Raw genomic sequence first — 23,155 nt, 5'->3', positions numbered from 1 at the left:
AAAGTATAAGAAATTCCAATACGGGGTTTACGCTCACAAAATCAGAATGTTAGTTCATGTCATACGAAATTATTTTAGTCTGCAACATTTCAGAATGTTTACGCTCATTCCGAATACTCTGTTTACAAACCTTGTTGATGTTGATGATGGCTAAAAACAAAAGCAGACAAACGATATTCCTTCATTTTATCGTTCTTTATAGAAGAAAATCAAAATCGTGTGAAGATAAAAATAAACTCTGTAGCGTAACAATTGTTAGCAGAGGCTGAGCACCAGACTCTGTGTTGCGTACAAAGAATCCACCATCGGTAAAAGTTTAAATGATTCTCAACTTAAATAAAGAAATCTCAAAAATATTACAGTTAAAAGTTTTCACTTGAAAACTTTTAAAACTATTTTAAGTTACTAGTTCCATTTTTAATTGAACCAAGTAAGTTCAAAGTTCCTCAGATTGCAGTGGACTATGCCCAAAGCAGCCCTATTGTGACAACAGTGTTAATTGGGGTTCTTTACGATCTTTATTGTATCCCATGACATTTGAAAACATCCCACCTTTTTTAGACATGTGGTCAATAGTCCCACCAATCTAAAAACCTTGGCAGTACCCAGAAGGAGTACATGTACAACATAATTACACACGATCTTTGAAGCTATTCAAATAAGACAAGAACTTAAACCGACTCATTCAAATAAACCTTTGAACATTTAAGACAATGAAAATACCCAAATATTCTCCAAAAATACCCAACTTTCATTGGAAGTAGTGGGTACGAAAAAACATATTGCCCAATTCAAACTTAAAATACCCAATTAAACTCAAAAGTTACACAGAAAAGTTACCTGTTGCTTATAGAACACTTTGGAAAGGTGTTGAAGACGATCTCTTAATACAAGATTGACTGTACATCCTTTTTCAATCGAGACCAACAATTTGCTGTATCATTACAGGGGAGGCCCCGCTTGCAGAATGGGAGTATTTACCCCCAGTAGGTTCACGACCTGTTAAAGGGTTTGTTGGTTTGAAGAATGCAGGGGCCACTTGTTACATGAACTCTGTCCTACAGCAGGTATTATCCCTTTCCCTTCTACAAGACCTCCCTCTATCCTGTGGCTAAGGGATAGGACATCCAATTGGTTTGGGATGTTGCGGGTTTGAATCTGGCCAAATCATACCCAAGACCATTCAATCAATGGTATTCATGGCTTCTCTCCATAGCCTTCTGGCTTATTGGGATAGCATTATGACTGGATAGCAAGATTCAGGTCAAATAACATAGCACTATGAGCAAGAATATGTTGCCAAGATATAACTGAACAAATTATTAAAAATTATGTAAAACCTCATTATACGCCTGAAGGGTCGTATTATGATATGAGGCGTCCGTCTGTCCATTAGCAAATTCTTGTGTGCACTAGATCTTAAAAACTATACAATGGATTTTCATCAAACATCACACAAATGATAACCATGATATGTAGTTTTGCATGATGTAAAAATTTTCCGGATTGGATATGTAACCCCAGAGTTACGAGCCCTTGACTGTTAATTTTCGGGCGTATATTGTGCCGCTCCAGGGTGCTCTTGGTTAGCATACACAATTTCCTTAATTCAAAGGCCTTATTTGCATTTGCAACATGTTCTCTTTGTATGTTATCTCAAAATTCTGGATATCTCCAATGTAATTTTGTGTCCCGATGATTTTTGAGATAACAAGAGTTGAATTTATAAAGTTATCGTTAAGCAACTGCAAATATTCCTCTCATGTTCTTAAATATTTCACCTTTCTTCTATGTATTTTGTAAATATTGCTGAATAGAATATGTTTGAGATAATATTGAACATGCATGTATTTCAGCTGTTTATGATTGAGAAGATCCGGGCAGGCATTCTCACAGTGGAAGGCGCAGCAGATGATATTGAGGAAGACTTTTCCTCCATTGAGAAAGGGGAGGGAGAGGTATGTCAATGCACATTTTTGTCTTTTTAGCTCCACAGGCCAAAGGCCAGCGGGGCTTAAGTCATGGGACTGTGTCCGTCGTGTGAGTCCGTCCGTCCGTCCGTGCGTGCGTGCATTAACTTTTTCTTTAAACATCTTCTTCTCCTTAACTATAAGTCCAATTCTGATAAAATTTCTCAGGAATGTTCCTTGGGTGAACCTCTTTCAAATTTGTTCAAATTATGTCCCTAGGGTCAAATTTGACCCTGTCCCGGGGGTCACAAAAATGAACATATGCTTATATAAAGCCTATTTTGTGCAAACTTTAAAAATCTTCTGGTCAATAACCATTAGGTCTAGTGCTACCACATTTGGTATGTAGTGACATCTAATAGTTCTGTACTTTGTTTGTTCAAATGATGCCCCTGAGGTCAAATGTGACCCTGCCCCAGGGGTCACAAAAATGAACATACGCTTAAATAAGGCCTATTTTCTGCAAACTTTAAAAATCTTCTTGTCCATAACCATATGGCATAGGGCTACCAAATTTGGTATGTAGTGAAATCTTAAAGTTCTCTACCAAGTTTGTTCAAATTATGCCCCTGGGGTCAAATTTAACCCTGCCCCGGGGGTCACAAAAATGAACATACGCTTAAATAAGGCCTATTTTGTGCAAACTTTAATAATCTTCTTGTCCATAACCATATGGCATAGGGTTACCAAATTTGGTATGTAGTGACATCTAAAAGTCCTCTACCAAACTTGTTCAAATTATGCCCCTGGGGTTAAATTTAACCCTACCCGGGGGGTCACAAATATGAACATATGCTTATATAAAGCCTATTTTGTGCAAACTTTAAAAATCTTCTTGTCCAAAACCATTGGGCCTAGGACTACCAAATTTTTTTGTGAAGTGTAATCTTAAAGTTCTCTACCAAGTTTGTTCAAATTATGCCCCCTGGGGTCAAATTTGACCCTGCCCCGGGGGTCACAAAAATGAACTTTTGCTTATATAAAGCCTATTTTGTGCCAACTTTAAAAGTCTTCTTGTCTATAACCATTGGGCCTAGTTCTACCACATTTGGTATGTAGTGACATCTTAAAGTTCCCTACTTAGTTTGTTCAAAGGATGCCCCTTGGGTCAAATTTGACCCTGCCCCGGGGTCACAAAAATAAACATGCTTAAATAAGGCCTATTTTGTGCAAACTTTAAAAATCTTCTTGTAAATAACCGTATTGCATAGGGCTACCAAATTTGGAACATAGTGACATCTAAAAGTCCTCTACCAAGTTTGTTCAAATTATGCCCCTGGGGTCAAATTTGACCCTGCCTCAGGGGTCACAAAAATGAACTTTTGCTTATATAAAGCCTATTTTGTGCCAACTTTAAAAATCTTCTTGTCTATAACCATTGGGCCTAGTGCTACCACATTTGGTATGTAGTGACATCTAATTGTTCCCTATTTAGTTTGTTCAAATTATGCCCCTGAGGTCAAATTTGACCCTGCCCCGGGGGTCACGAAAATGAACATACGCTTAAATAAGGCCTATTTTGTGCAAACTTTAAGAATCTTCTTGTCAATAACCATATGGCATAGCCCTACCAAATTTGGAATGTAGTGACATCTAAAAGTCCAATACCAAATTTGTTCAAATTATGCCCCTGGGGTCAAATTTGACCCTGCCATGGGGGTCACAAAAATGAACATATGCTTATATAAAGCCTATTTTGTGCAAACTTTAAAAATCTTCTTGTCGATAACCATATGACATAGGGCTACCAAATTTGGTATGTAGTGACATCTAAAAGTCCCCTACCAAATTTGTTCAAATTATGTCCCTGGGGTCAAATTTGACCCTGCCCCGAGGGTCACAAAAATGAACATATGCTTATATAAAGCCTATTTTGTGCAAAGTTAAAAAATCTTCTTGTCCATTACCATTGGGCCTAGGTCTACCAAATTTGATGTGAAGTGAAATCTTAAAGTCCTCTACCAAATTTGTTCAAATTATTCCCCTGGGGTCAAATTTGACCCTGCCCCGGGGGTCATAAAATGAACATTATATATACTTATATCTTGCTTATTTTGTGAAAACCTTTAAACTATCTCATCCTTTACTCTTGGACCTAGGGGTACCACACTTTGTATGTACCGGTAGTTAGATATAGTAGTCATTTACAATGTTCAAATTATGGCCCTGGGGTTTAATTTGACCCAGCCCAGGGGGTCACAAAAGTGAACATGTGCTTAAATAGGGCCCACATTTAAGTATTTGGACATGCTAAGAATATTTTGTTTCAGCCTTATTTTCAGCAGTGGAGCGATACAGGGCCATCATGGCCCTCTTGTTTATAGCTCTACTGGCTGAAGTCCAGTGGAGCTTATGTCAGGGCATGTAGTCCATCATTTGTACGTGCATCAACTTTTTATCCCAAAATAGGTAGAGGGATATTGTTTTTGCATTGTCCATCCAGACACTAAACTGTTCAATTTGATTAAACGCCTATTGTGATAACAAATAAAACATATACCGTAATCACCCGTATTATTCAGACATAATTTTATAGTAATCTTTTTTTTTGTCCAAAGTTTAATTAATTATACCCCCATTACTAGTAATGGGGGCTATATAGGAGTCACTTTGTCTGTCTGTCTGTCTGTCTGTCGGTCTGTCTGTCTGTCTGTCGGTCTGTCTGTCCCGATTGTCCGGGCCATAACTATGTCATCTATCAAGGGATTTAAAATTATTTGGCACATTTGTTCACCATCACTAGACGGTTTGTCGCGCGAAAGAATTACGTTAATATCTCCAAGGTCAAGGTCACACTTTGAGGTCAAAGGTCAAAAATGGCCATAAATGAGCTTGTCCGGGCCATAACTATGTCTTTCATCAAGGGATTTTAAAATAATTCGGCACATTTGTTCACCATTATTGGACGGTGTGTCGCGTTAAAGAATTACGTAAATATCTTCAAGGTCAAGGTCACACTTTGAGGTCAAAGGTCAAAAATGGCAATAAATGAGCTTGTCCGGGCCATAACTTTTTCATCTCTCAAGGGATTTTAAAATCATTTGGCACATTTGTTCACCATCATTAGATGGTGTGTCGCGCGAAAGAATTAGGTCAATATCTCCAAGGTCAAGGTCACACTTTGAGGTCAAAGGTCAAAAATGGCCATAAATGAGCTTGTCTGGGCCATAACTCTGTCGTTCATCAAGGGATTTTAAAATCATTCAGCACATTTGTTCACCATTATAAGTCGGTGTGTCGGGTGAAAGAATTAATTCAATATCTCCAAGGTCAAGGTCACACTTTGAGGTCAAAGGTCGAAAATGGCAATAAATGAGCTTGTCCGGGCCATAACTTTGTCATCTATCAAGGGATTTTAAAATCCTTTGGCACATTTGTTCACCATCATTAGACGGTGTGTCGCGCGAAAGAATTACGTCAATATCTCCAAGGTCAAGGTCACACTTTGAGGTCAAAGGTCAAAAATGGCCATAAATGAGCTTGTCCGGGCCATAACTTTTTCATCTCTCAAGGGATTTTAAAATCATTTGGCACATTTGTTCACCATCATTGGACCGTGTGTCGCGCGAAAGAATGACGTCAATATCTCCAAGGTCAAGGTCACACTTTGAGGTCAAAGGTCAAAAATGGCCATAAATGAGCTTGTCCGGGCCATAACTTTGTCATCTCTCAAGGGATTTTAAAATCATTTGGCACATTTGTTCACCATCATTGGACGGTGTGTCGAGTGAAAGAATTAATTCAATATCTCCAAGGTCAAGGTCACACTTTGAGGTCAAAGGTCAAAAATGGCCATAAATGAGCTTGTCCGGGCCATAACTATGTCGTTCATTAAGGGATTTTAAAATCATTCGGCACATTTGTTCACCATTATTGGACAGTGTGTCACACAAAAGAATTACGTCAATATCTCCAAGGTCAAGGTCACACTTTGAGGTCAAAGGTCAAAAATGGCCATAAATGAGCTTGTCCGGGCCATAACTTTGTCATCTCTCAAGGGATTTTAAAATCATTAGGCACATTTGTTCACCATTATTGGACGGTGTCGCGTGAAAGAATGACGTCAATATCTCCAAGGTCAAGGTCACACTTTTAGGTCAAAGGTCAAAAATGGCCATAAATGAGCTTGTCCGGGCCATAACTATGTTGTATATTGTGAGATTGCAAAATAATTTGGCACATTTGTTTCCAATCATAGAACGGTGTGTCGAGCGAAAGAGTGACATCAATATTTCAATGGTCAAGGTCACACTTTGAGGTCTAACGTTAAAAGTGGCCATAAATGATAATGGCATAATAATTCTTAAAAATTGCCATAAATTTGCTTCTCTTGTTTTTTGAAGACAGCATGCAAAATATTCTGTGTCAATGCATCATGTGGGGGTATACGTCACGTCTGTGACAAAGCTCTAGTTGTATTTATAAATCTTCAGTAGTGTCCAAAGATTTTGTAAAATGGCCAAAAGAAAGTATTTCGGGTATGATTTTTTTCACATGTTAAATTAGCGTTGAAGATGAAAAGGTACTTAAACAAGTTAGAAGGTGGTACGATAATTGCATAAATAGATATTACACTTCAATTAAGTAATTACCAAGACTTCTTGAGATCACACAAGTAAATTAGATGATTCAGTGCAGTGTACAAGAACCATAACTTCCATTTGCATAATTTAGGAGTTATTGCCCTTTGTTATTTTTCTTATAAAACTTTGTCTGGAGCATAACACAAAAAATGTTGAAGGTTTCAAGACCAAACTTCTGCATACCCTTCAAAGTATGCTGCCAATGATTTCCTTTGAAGGCATATGTCACTTTTTTTGACACTTTCATTATTTGATTTGTCATATAAGGCTAGAGTTGTGCGCTTGAATATGCCTTTGGGCATATATTGTGACTCTAAAGTGCTCTTTTTCTCACCTTAGTTACACATGTCTTACTGTTTTCACAGACTAATGTAGATGCATCAGAGGAGGAGAGAAAGGATGAAGGATCCAATAAAGATGAGGGGAGGTTGGAATACCATTTTGAGATGTTAAAACAGACCCAGTTGATATTTGGTAACCTTGCCTCCAGCAAACTACAGTACTATGTACCCAGGGGCTTCTGGAAACACTTCAAGTAGGTGTTTAGCTCTTTCAGTCTCAATGGGGATATACAATGCAATAGCTTAGATTAAAGGCCCCAGTTTCTCAAAAAACTCAACCTCAAACTAGGCTCAACTTAGTTAACAGAGTTAACTCTTATATTACTTAGTTGAGTTTTGAATAAAAATTGGGTTTCACGAAGATAAACTTAGCAGAGTTACTTATTTCATATAGTCTGTGTGTGTGTGCGTGCACTAAGTCAGACCAAAAGGCAATTAGCTTAGATCCTAGCCCCAAGGATATATAACTTTAAGAATGCTCAAGTCAAATCAAACTCAAGAATTTTAGAGTTTGTTTATCCTCTATTCAACTTAATTTGTAATAAACCAATCAGGACATTGACAAAAGCTGGTTATCCTCTATTCAACTTAATTTGTATTACACCAATCAGGAAATTGACAAAAGCAAAAATGTGTCAAGTTGAAAAATACCTAAATCTCAAGTCTCACATTTTTAGCTCGGCTGTTTTTGGAGAAAACCCGAGGTATTGTCATAGCCTGCTCGTCGTGTAGTGCTAAAACATTGACATTTTGTCAAACTTTTGAACATTGCCTCTAAAATCAAAGTGCTACCACCAACAACTTTGTTACTTCATATCTAGCTGCACCTTCATGACTTCTACACGCCACACCCTTTTTTGGGTCAGTAGGTCAAAGGTCCAGGTAATTTTGACTTGCACCCACAGCCGAGCTTTGGCACTCGCTATGCGGTGCTCTTTTTAGCTCACCTGAGCGATAGCTCAGGATGAGCTATTGTGATCACTCACCGTCCGGCGTCCGTCCGTCCGTCCGTTCACATTTGGTTTATCATCTTCTCCTCCTCAACCATTGAGCCAATTTCAACCAAATTTCATGTGGAGCATCCCTAGGTCACGGGAAAAATTTTTTGTTAAAATTTTTTTTGGTCACTTGACCAAGCTGGCCGCCATGCCCATATATGGTAAAAACCTTAAAAAATCTTCTTGTCAGAAACCGCTTGATGGATTTTCAAAAAATTTCACAGGGATGATCCTTGAAGGCTCCCCTAATAAATTTGTTCAAGAAAATTTGATTCGTCAAAAAACATGGCCGCCGGAGCTCGTTGAACTTTGCATGTTTTTACGTTTTTGCCTATTTTGTGCAAACTTTAAAAATCTTCTTGTCCATAACCGTATGGCATAGGGCTACCAAATTTGGAATGTAGTGACATCGAAAAGTTCTCTACCAAATTTGTTCAAATTATGCCCCTGGGGTCAAATTTGACCCTGCCCCGGGGGTCACAAAAATGAACATACGCTTAAATAAGGCCTATTTTGTGCAAATTTTAAAAATCTTCTTGTCCATAACCATATGGCATAGGGCTACCAAATTTTGAATGTAGTGACATCTAAAAGTCATCTACCAAATTTGTTCAAATTATGCCCCTGGGGTCAAATTTGACCCTTCCCCAAGGGTCACAAAAATGAACATATGCTTAAATAAAGCCTATTTTGTGCAAACTTTCAAAAATCTTCTCGTCCATAACAGTATGGCAAAGGGCTACCAAATTTGGAATGTAGTGACATCTAAAAGTCCTCTACCAAATTAGTTCAAATGATGCCCCTGGGGTCAAATTTGACCCTGCCCCGGGGGTCACAAAAATGAACATATGCTTATATAAAGCCTATTTGTGCAAACTTTAAAAATCTTCTTGTCAATAACCATTAGGCCTTGGGCTACCATATTTGGTATGTAGTGTCATCTAATAGATCTCTACTTAGTTTGTTCATATTATGCCCCTGGGGTCAAATTTGACCCTGCCCTGGGGGTCACAAAAATGAACATACGCTTAAATAAGACCTATTTTGTGCAAACTTTAAAAATCTTCTTGTCCATAACTGTATGGCATAGGGCTACCAAATTTGGAATGTAGTGACATCGAAAAGTCCTCTACTAAATTTGTTCAAATTATGCCCCTGGGTTCAAATTTGACCCTGCCCCGGGGGTCACAAAAATGAACATATGCTTAAATAAGGCCTATTTTGTGCAAATTTTAAAAATCTTCTTGTCCATAACCATATGGCATAGGGCTACCAAATTTGGAATGTAGTGACATCTAAAAGTCCTCTACCAAATTTGTTCAAATTATGCCCCTGGGCTCAAATTTGACCCTGCCCCCAGGGTCATAAAAATGAACATATGCTTATATAAAGCCTATTTTATGCCAACTTTAAAAATCTTCTTGTCAATAACCATTGGGCCAAGTGCTACCATTTTTTGGTATGTAGTGACATCTAATAGTTCCCTACTTAGTTTGTTTAAATTATGCCCCTGGGGTCAAATTTGACCCTGCCCCGGGGGTCACAAAAATGAACATATGCTTATATAAAGCCTATTTTGTGCCAACTTTAAAAATCTTCTTGTCAATAACCATAAGACCAAGTGCTACCATTTTTTGGTATGTAGTGACATCTAATAGTTCCCTTCTTAGTTTGTTTAAATTATGCCCCTGGGGTCAAATTTGACCCTGCCCCGGGGGTCACAAAAATGAACATATGCTTATATAAAGCCTATTTTAAGAAAACTTAAAAAAAATCTTCTTGTCAATAACCATTGGGCCTAGTGCTACCAAATTTAGAATGTAGTGATATCTAATAGTTCCCTCCTTAGTTTGTTAAAATTATGCCCCTGGGGTCAAATTTGACCCTGCCCTGGGGGTCACAAAAAAGAACATACGCTTAAATAAGGCCTATTTCATGCCAACTTTAAAAATGGTCTTGTCCATAACCGTATGGCATAGGGCCACCAAATTTGGAATGTAGTGACATCTAAAAGTCCTCTACTAAATTTGTTCAAATTATGCCCCAGGGGTCAAAGTTGACACTGCCCTGGGAGTCACAAAATTGATTATATACTTATAAAGTGCCTATTTTGTGAAAACTTTTAAAGTCTTATTGCCCTTAACCATAAGGCATAGGGCTACCAAATTTGGTATGAAGAGACATCTAATAGTTCTCTACAAAGTTTGTTCAAATTATGCTCCTGGGGTTAAATTTGGCTCAGCCCAGGGGATCACACAAGTGAACATGTGCTGTAATAGGGCCTTTATTTTAGTATGTGCACATGCAGATAATATTTGTATAAGCTTTTTTTTAGCAGTGGAGTGATACAGGGCCATCATGGCCCTCTTGTTTCAGGTGAGCGCTTTAGGGCCATCATGGCCCTCTTGTTTAGTTTTGCTTTTATCTGAGCATGCTCTACGTTTCTATTTCACCTGAGAACTCTGTGCTTGGGTGAACTATTGTGATCACTCATCATCCATCTACAATTGGTTAAACATCTTCTCCTAAACCATTGTGCAAATTTGATCCAAAGGTTATGGGCCAAAAGTACTGGTTTAAAAAATATGGTCACATGACCAAAATGGCAGCCATATATGGTAAAACCTTTGAAACAAATTCTTGTCAGGAACCGTATTTTTGGACTTTCAAATAATTTCACAGGAGTAATCCTTGAGGGCTCCCATAAAAATGTTGTTCAAGAAAAATTGATTTGTCAAAAAACATGGCGGCAGGAGGTTGTTGAACTTTGTATGTTAACAAGTTTTCACTATATATGCATATATGGAAGAAACTTTCCGTCCACAATTGGTTAAACATCTTCTCCTAAACCATCAGGCCAATTTTATCCAAATTTCGTGTGGAGCATCCATAGGTCATGAGACGAAAAAATTTGGTTTCTGACATATATTTTCAATCAGCAATTGTATGTGTTCTTTTATGTTTATCCATATTTATTCCTTGATAAGACAGTTTTGAGTCAAGCCAACGTTAATGTTGTTATATCATTGGGAAATTAGTAAAACCATAGATACAACTTAAAATTATGAAATAAATATGAAAAAAAAGTGAATTCATTGTCTTCCTTGCTTGAAAAATATCTGACAGCATTTTCATTATTTGTCTGTTAAAAGTAATTGTTTATTTTCCACCCCCTCCCCCTCCTTTCGGGGGAATAACTTGTATTTACTATGGTTTGAAAAAATTATCAATTGCGAAGGCGAGAATAATGAAATATTTTTTGTAACCTTTCATTAATACTCTGATGTCAGGGGATTTCTTCGATGATAGCATTTATTAGTTAGAAGAGTTACAAAATGAAAAATAAGCGTTTTGTTGGAAACTACTTGCTGTCGGATACTACTTCAATACCAGTCATTCTTAAACAGAAGACTCCTACCCGATGTAATTGTGTCACTTTTATCACACAGACACTGGCTATTATATATTAAGGTGGAGTTCTTGCCTCCACACCATACACTAAAACACAGTTTGCTCTACACTACAAGCAACCATATGAAGAGTTCTACCTGAACAAAAAAGGTCAGGACGGCTTTCAATCAACAGAAGCAAGTCACACACAGCTCCTAACATCTTCTACAAGATTTCCAGACCATGCAACAGAAGAATGTCTTTGTGGGCCAATTACCACTCCAATTATTCCTAAAAGGTTCCAGCAATTTTGCTTCTTTAATTTTCATTTCGCCTGCTGCAGAATTTGAGAAACCAGGTAAAAAGGGTAATTCCTGTCAATTTACTTGCGTGTACATTGGATGAAAGGTTGTTTAATCTATCTCTGACTTGGCAAAATATCTTTAATATTGGTTATTTCTAATAGATCTCCATTCGTCTTCACAACTGAAAATGGCTTCTTTGGGAACCAAGTTAGTGGTTTGGAAAGAATTGTGTGACTTATTTTTGGATAAAGGCAAGTGTTGAAAGATGGAATTATTGAGGAAGTATTGAAAGTTAAAAAAATCATAAACCTTTCCCTCATTAAAATACATTCTGACGCTTTTACAGAAGCTGTGAAATTATATAAATTAGAGGTCAAGAGGACCCAGGGTCAAATTGTTGAAGGTTTAAATCTTGTCTAACACTTGTTACAGATTATGGGGTGAACCTGTGAACTTGCGAGAGCAACACGATGCCCTTGAGTTTTTTAACAGTCTTGTAGATAGTTTAGATGAGGCACTCAAAGCTCTAGGACAGCCCCAGTGTCTACAGAAAGAACTTGGGGGGTCATTTGCTGACCAGAAGATATGTAAAGACTGTCCACATAGGTATGTATGGTCTGTTTGATGTAATAGTTTATGATACCCCAATATTTGATTTTCATAGTGGGTTTCCAACAGAATCTATTATAATTGTATACTTATATGCAATACCATACTGTGCATCTGCCTTTAATTTGGTTTTGGATTGAATCAAAATGGCCTACAAGTGGCTATTTTGGTTTTGGATTATTAGCTCACCTGAGCAATAGCTCAGGGTGGGGTATTGTGATCACTCACCATCCGGCCGTCCGTCCACATTTGATAAACATCTTCTCCTAAACCATTGAGCCAATTTCAACTAAATTTCATGTGGAGCATCCCTAGGTCACGGGAAAAAAATATGGTAAAAAAAAAAGTGGTCACTTGACCAAGCTGGCCGCAATGCCCATATATGGTAAAAACCTTTAAAAAAACTTCTTGTCAGAAACCTCTAGTCAGATTTTCAAAAAAATTCACAGGGATGACCATTGAAGGCTCCCCTAAAAAAGTTGTTCAAAGAAATTTGATTTGTCGAAAAACATGGCCGCAGGAGCTCGTTGAACTTTGCATGTTTATTCGTTTTGCCTATTTTGTGAAAACTTCAAAAATCTTCTTGTCCATAACCATTAGGCCTAGGGGTACCAAAGTTGGTATCTAGTGACATCTTGTGGTCCTCTACCAAGTTTGTTCAAATTATGCTCCTTGGGTCACATTTGACCCTGCCCTGCGGGTCACTAAATAGAACATATGCTTATATAAGGCGTATTATATGAACACTTTAAAAATCTTCTTGTCCATAACCATTTATCCTAGGGCTACCAAATTTGGTATGTAGTGACATCTTATAGTCCTCTACCAAGTTTGTTCAAATTATGCTCCTTGGGTCACATTTGACCCTGCCCCGGGGGTCACAAAATAGAACATACGCTTTTATAAGGCCTATTTTGTGAAAACATTAAAAATCTTCTTGTCCATAACCATTAGGTTAGGACTACCAAATTTGGTATGTAGTGACATTTTAGAGTCCTCTACCAAGTTTGTTCAGATTATGCCCCTGGGGTCAAATTTGACCCTGCCCGGGGGGTCACAAATTTGAACATATGCTATTTTTTAGGGCCTTTTTTGTGAATATAAAAATCTGTTTGTGGATAACCATTGGGTATGTAGTGACATCTAATAGTCCTCTACCAAATTTGTACAAATTATACCCCTGGGGTCAAATTTGACCCTGCCTAGGGGGTTCACAAAATTGAACATATGCTTATATTGGGCCTATTTAGTGAAAACTTTATAAATCTTCATGTCCATAACCATTTGGCCTAGGGCTGTCAAATTTGGTATGTAGTGACATCTAATAGTCTTCTACTTAGTTTGTTCAAATTATGCCCCTGGGGTCAAATTTGACCCTGCCCCGGGTGTCACAAAATAGAACATATGTTTTTTAAGGGCCTATTTTGTGAACACTTTTAAAATCTTTTTGTGGATAACCATTGGACCTAGGGCTACCAAATTTGGTATGTAGTGACATCTAATAGTCTTCTACTTAGTTTGTTCAAATTATGCCCCTGGGGTCAAATTTGACCCTGCCCCGGGTGTCACAAAATAGAACATATGATTTTTAAGGGCCTATTTTGTGAACACTTGTAAAATCTTTTTGTGGATAACCATTAGACCTAGGGCTACCAAATTTGATATGTAGTGACATCATATAGTCTTCTACTAAATTTGTTCAAATTAAACCCCTGGGATCAAATTTGACCCTGCCCCAGGGGTCATTAAATTGAACATATGCTTATATTGGGCCTATTTAGTGAAAACTTTATAAATCTTCTTGTCCATAACCATGTGGCCTAGGGTTATCAAATTTGGTATGTAGTGACATCTAATAGTTCTCTACTTAGTTTGTTCAAATCATACCCCAGGGGTTCAAATTTGACCCTTCCCTGGGGGTCACAGAATCAATTATATGCATATTTTGTGAAAACTTTAACAATCTTCTTGTTCTTAACCATAAGGCCTAGGGCTACCAAGTTTGGTATGTTGTGACATCTAATAAAGCGCTACCAAATTTGTTAAATTTATGCCCTAGGGTCGACTTTGACCCTGACCAGGGGGGTCACACAATCAAATAAACGCTTATAAAAAGCCTATTTTGTGAAATCTTTTAAAGCTTTCTTGTCGAAATATATTTTGCCTAGGGCTACCAAAAGTTGGTATGTAGTTACATCTTGTAGTGCTCTACCAAACTTGTCAAAATACAGGGGTGATAATTTTCTGGCCTGGGCCGGATTTCCAGTTTTTAAATTTGCTCAGAACCGATTTTGAGATTCATGCAAATCCGTTGAGAAATTTGGGAATAATATATCTCTCAGCTCCGGAGATTAAACTTGCCAATTTTACCAGAAGTGAATTTTTACCCTTACACCAGATTCACTTCCCACGTGACCCAACCACATGTGATCGGTCATTAGATCAATGTGCTATCGATGTAGTTATCTTGTGTACATAGCCTAAGGACAAAAATGTATGTTACAAAATTATCAATTGTTTTAACTGTTGTTGTTTTGTATTGTCCCTGGACCCCCTTGGGGACCTAGGCGGCCCCCAAACCTCCAGCCAAATTTTTTTCGGCCTGGCCTTCAGCCCTTATTATCAGGCCTGAAATAACTTTTTAAATATTCTTGTCCTTAACTCTAGGACCTAGGGCGACCACATTTTGTATGTAGTGAGATATAGTAGTCCTCTACAAAGTTTGTTCAAATTATGCCACTGGGGTTAAATTTGACCCAGCCCAGGGGGTCACAAAAGTGAACATGTCCTTAAATAGTGCATTTATTTTAGTATTTGCACATGCCAAGATTATTTGTTTCAGGCTTTTTTTCAGCAGTGGAGTGATACAGGGCCATCATGGCCCTCTTGTACTTAAATGTTTCAGGTGAGCGATTTAGGACCATCATGGCCCTCTTGTAATTTAAAATGGCCGCCATATCTGACTTTACTGCAATTTTCTGTGATTAGGCCCGTCTTGGGGTATTCATAACCTTTACTGACCCCTTAAGTTACATTCGTTAATCTTAACCAAGACAAGTTCAGAATGTCTCAAATTAAAAGAGGTTGCAGACAACAATTAAAAGAATATGAAGACATTGCTTTGATATTGGGAAGGAGTGACATTTGGGTAGACCGCTTGCAGATCCATTTAAGAAATTTTGATCAGAAAAAAAAATGCTCATATGATTTCATTGATGTTTGACAGGAATTATAATTTGGTAGACTTTCTTAAGTAACTTCCATCTGATTAAAGATAATCCGAGTATTCTCTGCTGTCGAATCGGCTTTACAATATCGGACAACACTCATTTGACATCAGAGTGCACTGCACTATGAAATGGTAAATTCTCTGATTAGGGGAAAAGTCCCTAACCAAAGGCCGATTTGAAGTTCTAACGGATTTTCAGCTCTAAAACCTGATAGGTATCGATAGATTCACCTTTTTTCTTCGTGATGGACATAAAAATAAGTAGCTAAACAAACATGTAAATGGATTATTTGCAAATATTCCAGACCCCTATCCATTTTGCAACAGTCAATACGCTGACCCTTTGCTGATTAAACCACGTGACTAATCTCTTCTTGTGAGGTCAATTTGGTTTTCCCTCCGACTGTGCCCTGTTGTGACGTAATGTGTCTAAATATAATACACTACACACAAATGAGTTTCATTTTATGCCGCAACAATTTTATTTTGGGGACATACAGTTTTAGACCATCCGTTCTTCCGTCAGTCTGTTCCTCCGGTACCTTGTCCAGAGCATAACACAAAAACTTTAAGAGGTTTCAACACCAAACTTCATGGGTAGATAGATCTCGATGAGGAGAGGTGCAGTGTACAAGAACCATAACTCCCATTTGAATAAGTTAGGAGTTATTGCCTTTGTTATTTTTATGCCCCCAAATTTTTTTTTCGGGGGCATATAGTTTTTAGACTGTCAGTCCGTCGTTCCGTCCGTCCTTCCGAGATCTTGTCCGGAGCATAACACAAAAACTATAAGAGGTATCAACACCAAACTTCACAGGTAGATAGATCTCGATGAGGAGAGGTGCTGTGTACAAGAACCATAATTCTAATTTGGATAATTTAGGAATTATTGCCCTTTGTTATTTTTCATTCTTAAATTTTGTCCGGAGCAAAACACAAAAACTATAAGAGATATCAACATCAAACTTCATAGGTAGAATCTCTATGAGGAATAGTGCAGTGTAAAAGAACCATAACTCTCATTTGAATAATTTAGGAGTTATTGCACTTTTTATGTTTTCATACTTAAATTTTGTCCGGAGAAAAAAACACAAACACTACAAGGGACATAAACACCAAACTTCATAGGAAGATAGATCTAGATGAGGAATAGTGCAGTGTACAAGAACCATAACTCCCATTTCAATAATTTAGGAGTTATTGCCATTTGTAGTTTTTCATACTAAAATTTTGTCCGGAGCAAATCACAAAAATTTCAAGATGTATCAACACCAAACTTCATAAGTAGATATATCTGGATGAGGAAAAGTGCAGCGTACAAGAAATATAACTCCCATTTGAATAATTTGGGAGTTTTTGCCCTTTGTCATTTTTCATGCTTTAATTTTGTCCCAAGCAAAACACAAAAAGTATAAGATATATTAACACCAAACTCCATAGGAGAATAGATCTCGATGATGAAAAGTGCAGTGTTCAAGAACCATTTGAATAATGAAGGAGTTATCGCCCTTATAGATTTTTAAACTATTAGAGGAATCAACACCAAATGTCATAGGTAGATAGATCTAGATGAGAAGTGCAGTGTACAAGAACCATAACTTCCATTTGCATAGATAAGGAGTTATTGCCCTTTGTTCTTTTTCATAATTTAATTGGTCTGAAGCAAAACGAAAAATATATAACAGGTATCAACACCAAATGTCTTCATACTCCTCAAATTTTACTGCCGACTATTTGTATGTCACGTTCTGTGACACTTTTCTTGTTCATACTTAAATTTTGTCCGGAGCAAAACACTATTCGAGATATCAACACCAAACTTCATAGGTAGATAGATCTTGATGAGGAATAGTGCAGTGTACAAGAAATATAACTCCCATTTGAATAAGTAAGGAGTTATTGCCCCTGTTATTTTTCATTCATAAATTTTGTCCGGAGCAAAACACAAAAACTATAAGAGATATCAACACCAAACTTCATAGGTAGAAAGATCTTGATGAGGAATAGTGTAGTGAACAATAACCATAACTCCCATTTGAATAATTTAGGAGTTATTGCCCTTTGTTATTTTTCAAACTTAATTTTTGTATGGAGCAAAACACAAAAACTATCAAATATATCAACACCAAACTTCATAGGTAGATAGATCTTTATAAGGAATAGTGCAGTTAACAAGAACTGTAACTCCCATTAGAATGATTGAGGAATTATTGCCCTTTTGTATTTTCAGTCCCCTACCGGTGAAACCGGAGGGTACATATGGTTTGCACTCCGTCTGTCCGTCTGTCGGTCACACTATTCTGGATCCTGCAATAACTTTAAAAGGTCTTCATATTTTTCAATGAAACTTAAAATATAGATAGATGGCATATGGATATTATGCATGTCATTTCATTTTGTTCCTACGTCAAGAATTCTGGTTGCTAAGGCAACAAATAGACTAGCTACCGGTACCTTTTCTGGATCCTGCAAGAACTTTAAAAGTTCTTAACATTTTTTCATGAAACTTAAAACATGGATAGATTGCACTATGGAGATTATGCATGTCATTTCATTTTGTTCCTACGTCAAGAATTCTGGTTGCTATGGCAACAAATAGACTAGCTAACGGTACCTTTTCTTGATCCTGCAATAACTTTAAAAGTTATTCATCATTTTTTCATGAAACTTGGAACATGGATAGATGGCAATATGGAGCTTATGCATGTTATTTCATTTTTAGCTCCACTGGCCAAAGGCCAGCTGGGCTTATGTCATGGTCCTGTGTCCGTCGTGTGTCCGTGCGTGCATGCGTCCGTGCGTTAACTTTTTCTTTAAACATCTTCTTCTCCTTAACTACAAGTCCAATTCTGATAATATTTCTCAGGAATGTTCCTTGGGTGAACCTCTTTCAAATTTGTTCAAATTATGCCCCAGGGGTCACAAAAATGAACATATGCTTATATGAAGCCTATTTTGTGCCAACTTTAAAAATCTTCTTGTCTATAACCATTGGGCCTAGTGCTACCACATTTGGTATATAGTAATATAGTAACTTTATCTAATAGTTCCCTACTTAGTTTGTTCAAATGATTCCCCTGGGGTCAAATTTGACCCTCTTCCGGGGGTCATAAAAATGAACATAAGCTTAAATAAGGCCTATTTTGTGCAAACTTAAAAAATCTTCTTGTCCATAACCGTATGGAATAGGGTAACCAAATTTGGAATATAGTGACATCTAAAAGTCCTCTATTGAATTTGTTCAAATTATGCCCCTGGGGTCAAATTTGACCCTTCACCAGGGGTCACAAAAATGAACATATGCTTATATAAAGCCTATTTTAAGCAAACTTTAACAATCTTTTTGTCCATAACCATTGGGCCTAGGTCTACCAAATTTGGTGTGTAGTGAAATCTTAAAGTTCTCTACCAAGTTTGTTCAAATTATACTCCTGGGGTCAAATTTGACCCTGCCCCGGGGGTCACAAAAATGAACATATGCTTATATAAAGCCTATTTTGTGCCAACTTTAAAAATCTTCTTGTCTTTAACCATTGGGCCTAGTGCTACCACATTTGGTATTTAGTGACATCTTATAGTCCTCTACCGAATTTGTTCAAATTATTCCCCTGGGCTCAAATTTGACCCTGCCCCGGGGGTCATAAAACTGAACATTATATATGCTTATATCTCGCTTATTTTGTGAAAACCTTTAAACTATCTTATCCTTAACTCTAGGACCTAGGGGTACCACACTTTGTATGTACCGGTAGTTAGGTATAGTAGTCCTTTACAAAGTTTGTTCAAAGTATGGCCCTGGGGTTAAATTTGACCCAGCCCAGGGGGTCACAAAAGTGAACATGTGCTTAAATAGGGTCCACATTTAAGTATTTGGACATGTTAAGAATATTTTGTTTCAGCCTTATTTTCAGCAGTGGAGCGATACAGGGCCATCATGGCCCTCTTGTGTTCCTACGTCAAGAATTCTGGTTGCAATGGCAACAAATAGACTAGCTTCCAGTACCTTTTCTGGATCCTGCAATAACTTTAAAAGTTATTCATCATTTTTAATGAAACTTGAAAGATTGACAGATTGCAATATGTAAATTATGCATGTCATTTCATTTTGTTCCTGCATCAAGAATTCTGGTTGCTATGGCAACAAATAGACTATCTTCCCGTTCCTTTTCTGGATCCTGCGATAACTTTAAAAGCTCTTCATATTTTTTCATGAAACTTGAAAGATAGACAGATGGCAATAAGGAGATAATGCATGTCATTTCATTTTGTTCCTATGTCACGAATTCTGTTTGCTAGACTAGCTACCGGTAGGGAACTTTCATTGCTTGGCAATAGTCTTGTTCATACTTAAATTTTGTCGCAAGCAAAACACAAAAACTATAAGAGATATCAACATTAAACTTCATAGGTAGATAGATATTGATTATGAATATTGCAGTGTAAAAGAACCATAACTCCCATTTGAATAATTTAGGAGTTATTGTGCTTTGTAAATTACAATAACTGAGATTTTGTCCGTAGCAAAACACAAAAACTACAAGAGATATCAGTACCAAATTTCATTGGTAGATAGATCTTGATGAGGAATAGTGGTGTGTTCAATAACAATAACTCCCATTAGCATTAATTAGGAGTTATTGCCCTTTGTTATTTTCAATTTTTAAATGTCCAGAGAATAACACAAAAACTGTTAGTGGTATGAACACGAAATGTCATAGGTAGATAGATCTTGATGAGGAGAAGTGCAGTGTACAAGAACCATAACTTTCATTTGCATAATTTTGGAGGCATTGCCCTTAGTTCTTTTTATGTCCACCAGTATATACTGGGGGACATATTGTTTTTGCGCTGTCTGTTGGTTTGCTCCAACTTTAACATTTGATATAACTTATAACTTATCATACGTATTCAAGGGTACCTACTGGTGGGCATAGTGTTTCACAAACACATCTTGTTCATACTTAAATTGGTCTTGAGCATAACACCAAAAATATAAGAAGTATCAACACCAAACATCTTCATATCCTTCAAATTGTAGTACAGATGATTTCCTTTGGGGGCATATGTCAAGTTCTGTCTTGTTCATTGTCATTTTTGCATAAAAATGCATCTGTACTACATCTGCAATGCTACCCACACATATTGCAAAATCTGTAAACAAAGAGGATCTCTCGAAATGTTTCTTTTTCCCCCAAATCCATTTTCCATTATTCAGTAAACAAAGTGGATCATGTGACCTAAAACTTCCTTACTGTTTTAGTCTATTTTTAAATCGAGCTTTGGGTCAAGTGATATTTCAGCATAAATGGATTCTAACTGATCGGAAAATAAAGTGATTAAACAAAACATTGTAATACTGATTCAACCTTGTAATACTGATTCAACAGGCCATGTCTCAATGCATTATTATGTCGCCCATGGAGTTAAATGGTCACTGTATTGATCCCATTAAGCTTTTGGAGATGACAAGCTGTAATAACTTCATAATGGGCCATTAGTTAGCGAATTTTCCCCCGAGTCAGAGAATTAACCATTTTCCATGGTGCAGTGCGCTCTGATGTCAAATGAGTGCTGTCCGATATCAAAAAGCTAATTTGTCAGCAGAGAAGATTTGGATTAATAAAAAGAAAAACATGGCAACTGTGTGCAGAGCTTATTTTCTTTATATGGCATATAGTATGTAACTTTTGATAATCTGTTTCTCCAAAACAGCTTATCAGATTTTACAGTGTAACCATCATGGCCCTCTTGTTATGAAAATTACATCTATCTTGGTTAACAAAATTCATCTGCTGATGCTCTAAATTTGGACCATTTTCCAAAATGTTTTTGGTGTAATTGGTTAAAAGCTCCTCGCTTATAATTGTGTTCTGCTATTACAGGTACCAGAGAGAGGAGCCGTTTACTTCATTAAATGTAGATATACGTAATCACCATAATTTATTTGAGTCGTTAGAACAATATGTTAAAGGAGACCTGCTAGAGGGAGCAAATGCTTATCACTGTGATAAATGTAATAAAAAGGTAAGATCTTTATAATAGTCAAAAGATGTTCATTGCTAAATATGATAAGTGATTTATTTTGATATTTAGTGAAAAATGTTTAAGAATTATGATTTTTAAATATTTCTAAATTGTTTTACCTACAGATGCTTTTAGCTCATCTGAGCACTTTGTGCTCAAGGTGAGCTATTGTAATCACTGGCAGGCCGTCTGTATGTCCGTCCATCAACATTTGTAATAACATCTTCTCCTAAACCATTTGGCCAATTTCAACCAAATTTCACGTGGAGCATCCTAAGGTCATAGGACAAAAATGTTGTTAAAAATATGTGGTCACTTGACCAATATGGCCACCACACCCATATAGGGTAAAAACCTTAAAAACTCTTCTTGTCAGAAACCACTGGTCGGATTTCCAAATAATTTCACAGGAATGATCCTGGAGGGCTCTCATTTAAAAGTTGTTCATGAAAATTTTATTCATAAAAAAATGTGGTCGCAGGAGGTCGTTGAACATTGCATGTTTATGTATTTTTGCTATTTATTCATTATGGTATACATAAACTATTTTCCTTCGATTAAGTCCACAATTTTCATCTGATTCTTTCCAGAAGTGCACAGTGTCTTCATATCAATGAGGACTAGAGCATTATTAAAAATGAGCAACATCAGACTATTAAGTCCAGAATGATCTCCCCTTGAGATGGCAGATTTAAACATATTTAGAGTGAACACTTCATTTCATTGAAGAAAGCTGGAAAGATAAGGATCAAATCGGTGTGTCAGCTTAAGGTCAACTCGCTCAGAACCCTGATACTCAATTGCATAATCAAACTCCTGGGCATCCAGGTTTATCTGAGGTCAAGTTAAGCACTGGTCTATAGAAACCCTTTTCCCACAACAGTTAATTCTCTCTGTAGATGTTTCTGATGTCTTTTTGGCAGGCACTATTTTAAAGCATTAAGACAAAACAAGTATTTGCTCATGATGAGCAAATTCTCCTACTATCTCAATATTTTCATCTTCAAATTTCATACCTATAACAAATTATTCTTCTGTCTCAATGTTCTCATCTTCAAATTCCATACCTATACAATAATTAGTTCCCTACCTTTGAAACTGGAGGGGACATGGTTTGCGTTCTGTGTGTGTGTCAGTCTGTCACTTTTTTCTGCATCCTGTGATAACTGTAAAAGTTCTTTATATGTTTTAATGAAACTTAAAACATGGACAGATCGCAATATAGAGATTATGCATGTCATTTCATTTTGTTCCTCTGTCAAGAATTCTGGTTGCTATGGCAACAAATAGACTAAAGTGCTCTGTGTGTCAGTCATACTTTTCTGGATCCTGGGATAACTTTAAAAGTTCTTCATATTTTATCATGAAACTTGAAAAATGAACAGATGGCAATTTGGAGATTATGCACGCCATTTCCTTTTGTTCCTATGTCAAGAATTCGATGGCTATGGCAACAAATAGACTAAAATATCTACTGGTAGGGGACTTTCATTGCTTGGCAATAGTCTTGTTTAAAGAGTGTTTTTAGTTCACCCGAACACCAAGTGCTCAGAGCAAGGAGGGCTTTTGTGATATAGAGATGTCTGTCAGTCAACATTTCGCTTATGTACGCTTAAGAATCTACATTTTTCAGCTCAACCATCATGAAAGTTAATCTGGGGCTGTTTTCCAGAAGCTTCTTAAATTAAAAAATAACTTAAGTTGCA

General features: G+C 37.0%; 1 protein-coding gene across 1 annotated transcript in view; it reads left to right on the top strand.

Annotated features, from left to right (window-relative positions):
* The window catches only part of LOC127872057 (probable ubiquitin carboxyl-terminal hydrolase FAF-X), a 143,393-nt gene that overhangs the window by 49,784 nt on the left and 70,454 nt on the right, over positions 1–23,155 (top strand). The window contains exons 17-21 of the mRNA XM_052415392.1: positions 949–1,067; positions 1,857–1,958; positions 6,919–7,088; positions 12,020–12,193; positions 21,308–21,449. Coding sequence (XP_052271352.1) covers positions 949–1,067; positions 1,857–1,958; positions 6,919–7,088; positions 12,020–12,193; positions 21,308–21,449 — 707 coding nt within the window. The remainder of the gene's footprint in view (positions 1–948; positions 1,068–1,856; positions 1,959–6,918; positions 7,089–12,019; positions 12,194–21,307; positions 21,450–23,155) is intronic.

This window comes from Dreissena polymorpha, chromosome 3, assembly GCF_020536995.1.
Source record: "Dreissena polymorpha isolate Duluth1 chromosome 3, UMN_Dpol_1.0, whole genome shotgun sequence".
In the NCBI taxonomy this organism is placed as follows: Eukaryota; Metazoa; Mollusca; class Bivalvia; order Myida; family Dreissenidae; genus Dreissena; species Dreissena polymorpha.
Note: the sequence above shows the minus strand (reverse complement) of the source record. Positions and strands in the feature narration are given on the sequence as shown.